This window comes from Larimichthys crocea, chromosome XVII (assembly GCF_000972845.2).
Source record: "Larimichthys crocea isolate SSNF chromosome XVII, L_crocea_2.0, whole genome shotgun sequence".
Lineage (NCBI taxonomy): Eukaryota > Metazoa > Chordata > Actinopteri > Sciaenidae > Larimichthys > Larimichthys crocea.
This window is the reverse complement of record NC_040027.1, coordinates 11,012,626-11,021,078: the sequence shown is the minus strand read 5'-3', so window position 1 is coordinate 11,021,078 and position 8,453 is coordinate 11,012,626. Positions and strand designations below refer to the sequence as shown.

General features: G+C 41.6%; 1 protein-coding gene across 1 annotated transcript; it reads left to right on the top strand.

The window, feature by feature from the left end:
- On the top strand, positions 1–7,959 carry cyldl (cylindromatosis (turban tumor syndrome), like). Its single transcript, XM_019273571.2, has 15 exons — positions 1–324; positions 596–1,072; positions 1,884–2,165; positions 2,594–2,672; positions 2,758–2,930; positions 3,112–3,277; positions 3,802–3,943; positions 4,620–4,730; positions 4,836–4,927; positions 5,012–5,075; positions 5,181–5,313; positions 6,166–6,274; positions 6,374–6,492; positions 6,612–6,825; positions 6,907–7,959. The coding sequence occupies exons 2-15, from the start codon at positions 629–631 to the stop codon at positions 7,089–7,091; spliced, it is 2,313 nt and encodes a 770-aa protein (XP_019129116.2). The 5' UTR covers positions 1–324; positions 596–628; the 3' UTR covers positions 7,092–7,959.
- The last annotated feature ends 494 nt before the right edge of the window (positions 7,960–8,453 follow it).

Genomic DNA, 8,453 nt, shown 5'->3' with positions numbered 1-8,453 from the left:
GTCCACGAACGACCCATCCCCGGTCTGTCAGCCCGTACCGAGGAGCTCTTTCCCCTCGAGCCTGTTATCGAACGACTTTCAGTTGGCTGTCAACTGATTTTAAAAACAGCGGCGTCACTAAATATTCCTCACCACGTTACAGAGCTCATTTAAAGACGAACATTATAACTAAGACGTTATTTTTTGTGGTGTACAGACGGACTCAGACCGGAGGAAAAAGCCGATGACGCCGCTGTGAAATGAAATGAAAGAGGAAGTGAAAGTTAAAGGCAGCAGCTGCTTTGGACACGAACCGAACAGAGCGAAGTAACTCTGAAAGTTAAGGTAAAGTTAAACTGACGCCTAACTGTGTCGTAAATGTTTCACAAAGTGAGAAGAACCGTTAGTTTTAGAGGTTAAACCCGTTAGTTTGTTTAAAGGTTTGCTGTGATTTGTGTCTGACATTGTACACCAACAACTGTCTGTGTTGTTGTTGTTGTTGTTGTTGTTGTTGTTAGTTAGCTCGAGTGTTGCCTGCAAAAATGATAACAGGCTTATTGTTACACCTGTAATAGTTACACCTGTCTATGTACTCTCTTTGTGTGTGTGTGTACAGTATCCTGCTACGTCTCCTGACCTCAGCAACACGATGTCAACAGACAACCAGCATTACTTCATCCTAACAAAGAAACCTGGTGGTTACTTAAGTAAAAGTCCTGGCCAGATATGCTACATGTCTGTACACAAGTACTCATCAAATGTTGTGAGTAATTATTCTTCCCGCAAGTTGCCCGTCATCTTCATCGATGCATATTCAAGCTTAGATTATGATATAGAGGTGAGTTGCCTGGAGGATCTGGGTTTAGAGGAGGCCGAGCTGCTGCAGGCCCTGCCCGATGATGTGGAGAGACTGAAGTGGTTCACGGAGGGAGACGCTCTTCGAAGAGCCCTGGGACTCAAAGAGGGCACTGACATGATTGTGGACAAAGACGGAGAGAAGCTTAGAGGCGTCATTCGCTACATTGGAAGACTGAAAGAGCCATCCACACTTTCCTGTCCTTTATCAGGGAGGTTCTTTGGCATCGAACTGCAGGTTTGACTTTAAAGAGTTCCTTTCTGCTTCCCCCAGCTGCCGTCAGTTCAGGATTATAGTTTTGCTTTCACTTGCACAGGCTTTGAGATATACATCTCTGATATTTATGTGTCCACCCTAACACAGCGGAGGTGGAAGACACACACACACCTTAAAAACATACAGTTAATGTGGTGTGACAGTGTCCTGGTTATCCTAACCACACACCGTGCTTACAGCAGCTTCTTTGACATTTTTATTTCCAGATTTTTTATTGAACATGCAACAAAAACATTCCCCTACATTGTGTCGAAGTCCTGAAGAAATCACAGAAAGACACTGTACCATAAAACAAAACACCCCAAATTATCTGCATGGATAGGTAATGAGAAAGCTGAAGTTTGAAGTTTAAAGGTGTTTTTACCTTTGAACTAGTCCTTCAGACTTTCTCCAAATCCAGTGTTTGTGTTTTTTCCCCTACAAAATCTATAGCACTACAGTAGTAGTGTAAAATCCACAGAGACGACGTGGCTGTGAAGTAAAATAATCCACAGACGACACTGTCACGTTTTCACAGGAAATATTTCTTTGGGTTGAAACTAGTTCAGTGGAACTGTGCACCAACAAAACACTGAATTTAATTGTATTGTTCAGACCTATTAGAATCGACTTCCATTTTATTCTGGCATAGATGCAGAAATTAGGAAATTCTGAGCCTTTAAAATATGCTTTTTATACTCAACAGTAAAATGTGCATATTCATTTATATAAGTGTGAAACTGACAGTGTAAGTGACATCGATTCCAAGTTGCTGTTCTCTCCCTCCCTCCAGGGTCTGGACAAGGGGAAGGGAAATACTAATGGGATCTACAGAGGGACTTATAAACAGCTCTTCTCCTGTCCGAAAGATTGTGGCATTTTTGTCCCATTCACCAGACTCAGGCCTGTGGCTCCCAGCTCCTTGTCCCCTTCCGTCCCCGAGCCCTCCGCACAGCCAGAAACAAAGCTCGCTCCCGGGGATAGAGTCACTTACTTCATCAATGACAAAGATCGCCATGGGATGGTGCTGGATGTGCTGGAAAGGAACGGAAAATATTTTGTTCGAATCTCCACGGTACATAACATTTCTAATTGTTTTTGTGTGATTTAGTAGCCCAAGATTACTCCTAACTGGAGAGTCAATCATGCAAGGATCTGTTTTTGATCGTGTCATGAGCATAAAAGCATTCTCGCTTTCAGCGTTATCGTCTCCTCTTTGGTAAAGGATTGTTCAGTGTATCATACACTAAAGAAATCAGAAAGAAAGCGTAATAGCACATTTTTATAACAGCTCTCACTTCCACTTCTCATTTCACTCTACGCATCCCTCATATTTTTTTTACTGCTGATCACATGATCACTGTTCTGCCATCCTTTTGCTGTCACAGTCTGTATGCTCTGGTTCATTTTTGAGTTCTGATACAAGTTTAAAATGTATTACTTCCGTCGCTGCAGTTTTCAGGTTGCAGGACGTTCATTCATTTTCTTTGTTGCTGTTTTCAGGACCGAGATGAGAATGGAAAGACAGGGGGTGAGGTTGAATTTCCGCTACAGTCAGTTTTTAAGGAGGAGGTGCCTTCAGGTGTGAGCAGCTCTGTACACAATGAACCGCAAAGCCACTTTACACATTTTTAAACAATCTAACCCAAATATATTCTGCACTGTAGAGCCGGAGAGAATGGACATTGATACACCGCCGTTGGAACAAAGCGTTGACAATCACTTTTTGGATATAAACTCTTTGGTTGAGGTGACTTTGGGTGAAGGCAATTCATATGGAATCATCCGCTGGATCGGTACTCTTCCTGAACGGAAGGATATCATGGCTGGACTAGAGCTGGTAATATTAATACTGCTTTATACTGATGAAGTCAGCATCATTTCATATGGAAAACATCTCCTATGTGTTCGGTTCTGTGACAGGTCTTTGTTTCTAGTAGCTCTGAGCCAGTGTAAATGATTTCCTTTCATTTAATCTTGGATGGATGACATTAATCATCTGTGTGTGTGTTTGTTCGCAGGAGGAAGACAAAGGAGTGAGTGATGGGACCTTCAAAAGCCAGCGTTTCTTCGATTGTCCCCCCAAGAGAGCTCTTTTTGTGAAGCTCGCCTCCTGCCGTCCTGACTCGCGGTTTCAGAGCCCAACAGCCAATCGAGGCGAGAGTATGCTCAAACAGTTAGACACAGGTCAGAACAAGATTGATCATCTCTCTGTCGGTTTAGTTGTGAGTAACTCTTTGTTGTTGTTTGCAGTCAGACAGGAAGTAGGCTGCTGGTTTCAGCAACAAATCTATCAACAAAACATATCATGGGTATATCCAAAACAACAACAACATACGGGCTAGTCTCCATAACCTGACTCCCAATGGTACAAATGTAAACAATAAGCTATAAGCTTTTACCTTTTCTTTCATGTGCATATAGCCATTTTAATACCAGGGCTTGCCTTCTCATGTGCAAAACATGAGCTTAATGATGTTTGTCATGTTGAAATAGGTAAAAAAGAAAACACAAACTGTTGACATAGAGCTGGAAAACCTGAAGATCAACCCAAAGGTACACATAAGTGAATAGAGAGGGGTGTCCACATACTTTTGGCAATGTAGTATATACAGTACAGAATAATAACTGCATTCACCAACTGGTCTGACCAGCTGGACATTAGATTATGTGATGTGTTTACATATTTAATGGTGTGTGTGTTATTTTAGAGAAAGAGTCATGGCACAGCACGGGGAAGCTGGAAACTGTCCCTCCGATCAGCACGGAGCAGGTTAAGGACATTTTGATTGGACGAATGAGAGGGATCCAAGGCCACTGCAACTCCTGCTACATGGACGCTGCCCTCTTCAGGTCAGGACGAGGACGACACATGACTATAAACGTTCATAGCGAGTTCGGCAGGTTTTGCCCCATTAACTATAGAAACCACATAATCCATAGGTCAGCGGCGAGGCCTCTGCAAGCTGAGACATATTGGTGTTGCTGTCAAGGATGCATCACTGTCGAAGGATTAAAAGTCGTGCTGAACAGTAGCCCCCTTTTTTTCACAAGATGACTGTGATATTGAAAAAATTAAATATTGGTATCATGTTAATAATACACATCGAGCACTTATTAAATCATTTCTGTTTCTTTTTGTGGTTCACTTTTAGGGGTACAGACTCTCTCCACCTCCTTGCACTCGTATCTAAAGTTAAATCTTGTCCTAATTCACATCGTCCGTTATACTGAATCTCTGTTTTTTAGTCATCTGAATACTGAAAGTCACAACATAGTTCATGGTGCCAGTGTTTGTTTGTTAATTATACATTTTACTTATTTAATGACTTCACTGAGAGCTTCAAAAATGGTCCCTGGTTTCACGCCTCTGCAGGTGTATTTTTGTAGCTTACTGGAAGGAATTGAAACCGTGTGCTCGTAATGTAGGAAACCAAACAAACTATTTGCATCTTGTGTGTGTGAAGCATACTTTAAATGTGGTGAGTTTTCATGTCACATCTCTCGTTTGTGTCTTCTGTGTTTTCAGCTTGTTTTCCTGCTCCTCTGTGTTGGACTCCATGCTGTTTAAATCAACAGAACCTCAAGATGCCCCGATTCAGAACACGCTGCTCCATGACATTGTTAACCCCCTCCGCATGTGTGTGTTCTTTTATGTGTTTTTGGAAGATATGTAATCATTTTTGTGGTAATTTAATAACGTATAAACACTCTGCATGTCATGCCCTCTGTGTGTTCTCTGCAGTAATGGCTTTGTGGAAGGTCGACACATCATGAAGCTCCGGCAGCAGCTGCAGAAACACGGCTACAGTCACTCCTTCACCACAGATGAGAAGGGTCAGTTTGATGTGGAAGCTTTCAAACAGCTGATTTCTTGTTGTTTTTTGGTTTAAAGTGACTGTTGATGTTCTTGCCTTTCAGATCCAGAGGAGTTCCTGACTGTCATCATGCACCACATCCTAGCACTGGATCCCCTACTCAAACTGTACAGTTACACCACACAGCAGCTGAATACCATTTCTAACTATATATACTGACCACAGTAAAATACTTCTGGCAGAAAAGTCACAATCGTTTCTCTCTCATTTAGCTCAGCAGCTGGTAAAGTGCAGGAGAGTTACTGCTATCAGATCTTTTTGGACCAGGAACACAGCCTGGTGCTGCCGACAGTCCAGCAGCTGCTGGAACATTCGTTCTACAGTTCAGGACTCAAGCTGGCAGAGGTAAGAGCAGATTTCTGTTACACTCATCACATACTGTAATGCTAATTATCACATAATGACCAGTGTTATCATGAGGCTCTACAAACACCTCCATCGATCATATATTGACGTCAATAAATTAGGACATATTCTGATCTCTGAGTGAGTGAGAGTTGGTGGTTCAATTCCTAGATCTCCAAAGAGCATGATGTGCTTAAATAATGATACTATGATTAATTCAAATGATAATAAAGGGAAAAAACACCCATATCTCTTGCATTTTTAAGCTGTAATGAGGAAATATGTGGTATTATTTTCACTTTTTAATAGATTTCTTGTGCATTACCTAACCAATTAACCTGCTGTTTGTTTCAGTAGCAACATATTCCTTGATCTAAGAGTTTATGCTGCTGACACCAATATGTTTTTTACTAAAATTAAGTTTGCATTCCTCATCTTTTTGGTCGCTACATTCAAAATAACTCCCTCCTCAACAGTGTAATAATCTTCTCATTCATCTGCTGCTCCCACACTATCACAATCCTAAATATGAAGTGAACATCTGCTCTAGTCCCTGATCTTACTGCACGATCAGCACTACAGAAAGTCCGCTCATACTATAGGACCCCATCATGTTCAACATAGGGCCTTCAAGTGGCTGCCCTCTGACCTTTAGTCATTAGGCTGTTCACCTGCTTAACCTTCAGTTAAGGTGCCTTCTACTACTACTGTCCATCATGTGTCCATCATGTATTGTCTCCATATGCCTCTGTGTATGCCTGCCTTAGAAATTGCTCCTTTCCTAGATGAATTCTCCAGTAGATGGCTCTGTTGAACAGTTTCCTCAGCAGATCACCTCTTTGACTCCTGCAGGTCCCTTCCTGCCTCATTCTCCAGATGCCTCGCTTTGGAAAGAAATTCAAGATGTTTGACAAGATCATTCCCTCTCTGGAGCTGGATGTCACTGACCTCCTCTCTGAAGGTACTGCTCAACACACACACACACACACGCAGCACACATAGACTAACTTGATTTAACTTAAATAGACACAGCGATTACAACATGCTGTGTGTGTTTCAGGTCCACAGCAGTGCGTGCTGTGTGGAAACTTGGCGGAGGAAGAGTGCACCGCCTGTTTTAAAGATCCCGTTTTCAGCCAGACGGGATTCAAAGTCTTCTGCGGGACGTGTTCATCTCAGGTGCCGTTTGTATAACTGTCTGGACACCCAAGTCATTTGTTAAACAAATATATAAATACCAAACATTATCTCAGTATTATTATATGATTGTTGAGCATGTGTGTTTTTTTCTTTTCCAGATACACGCTCATCCTCAGCGCCAGTCCCATCAACGAGCTCCTCTGAAAATCCCCAAGGGTTACGCGGGTCGCAGTAATCCTCCGGCTCTAACCAGAGACAAACTGGAGCTATTCGCTGTGCTCTGCATCGAGACCAGCCACTACGTGTCCTTCATCAAATACGGACCAAACAGCCAAGACTGGATCTTCTTTGACAGCATGGCCGACAGACAAGGTGAGCAGTCTCTATGCCTTGTCATATTTCACGCACCATTTCGTCACGTGCTCTTTGGCTCAAGTTTTGCATTGTATTTAGGCGAGAGAGACGGCTACAACATCCCGGAGGTTCACGCCTGCCCTGAGGTCGGCACGTACCTGGAAATGTCTCAAGCGGAGCTGGCCGCTCAGGTGCCTCGTGACATGAAAGGTGTGGCCAAACGTCTCTTTTGTGACGCCTACATGTACCTGTATCAAAGCACCAGCATGTGTCTCTATCGCTGACAGGAGACGTCACGGCACTGGAAAAACCTCACAGCTTGCTCGCTGCACAATATTTCAATAGCACAAAATACTGTTGCTTTTGCTGTTCATGTAATTTCCTTTTGCGGGAATTGTTGTTCTTTCACGAACGTATGGAAGTATACACATGAACATGTAAAACATGTATATATGTGATTTTCTGCCCTGGTGTTGGTACAAACAACATTGTTTTATATCGGTAATACTGTATGAAGAAAAAGTATAAACTGACAATGCTGGCTCAATACTTTTGCACTGTAATGAAAAGAAATGCTTTGGCAAAGATAAATGACATCTTGCACTATAATTTTTTTTGTTTCAGGTTTTGTAGTTTACAGTTTCTTCTAGATGTTTGATAATTATCCTTAAAAAGTTGAAGTTTCCATTTTATACTGAGAGTTTTGGAGACAAAATCAGACTCAACTGAAGGCGACAACATTAAAATGATTTCAGACTGTCCTGTAAATTCCACAGCACTTATTGTAAATACATTGTTAATTTGCTCGAGACGTTCGCTGTTTTCTAACCCGTGGCAGTTTGGGATTGTGGCTCAACCATGTACTTTATATATTTTAGTAAAACATTTGTTCGGATTATTTTGAATGTTTAATATTTGAAATTTGAATTTCACCTCAGCAGGGATTATATGTTGCTTTTTGATATGAAAATTCAGCATCCTGAGTGATGTTTAGAATAACAGTATGGTAGATTGCAAAGTTGCTGCACTCAAATGGCTCTGTGGGTTAAACTCGTGGCCTTTTCTCTTTACAATGTAGTGCTTACTGTGTTAATTGCTACTGGTTCTGCTAAACTGTACAATGAATAAAGACACATCCCAAGGCATACACAAGTATGGCTTTTTTTTTTTTCTTTTTTTTGTGACAACTGGATGTAGAAAAACCACAAACAGAAATGAATATTTTAGGTTTTTATATGTAAACTATTATATATAACTTATTTATTAAACTGTTTGTGATTCTCAGCATGCAACTGTGCCCACTTATAACCGGGTTCATACTTTGAACTTAATTATTTCCAAAGGCTTCACTTCCCCGTCTGTGCTACATGTCGCATAATTAGATCACGTCTTCATTCTTTGACGCCAGATATCTTCCTGATGGAGCCAGAGATGTGTCACAGCTTTCCAAAGCGCTCTAGTAATGCAGTTGGTACAGTAGTTCCACTACTTTGTGAACAATTTCTATGAGGGACGTACTTTACAGTGTGGTTACAGTATATCAGCAACACTTTGGAATACACACCTTGTTATATGCAAAGTGTTGGCTACTCTGATTATCATCCAGTTGTAAACAAAAGGACAAGATACCGTCAGGGTCAAAAGTC

Bases quoted from the DNA above. Each gene is read 5' to 3' on its own strand.
- cyldl (XM_019273571.2), top strand. From the start codon at position 629: ATGTCAACAGACAACCAGCATTACTTCATCCTAACAAAGAAACCTGGT. The intron at 2,166-2,593 runs GTACATAACATT...TGCTGTTTTCAG, and splicing joins ATTTTGTTCGAATCTCCACG to GACCGAGATGAGAATGGAAA. The intron at 6,826-6,906 runs GTGAGCAGTCTC...CATTGTATTTAG, and splicing joins CAGCATGGCCGACAGACAAG to GCGAGAGAGACGGCTACAAC.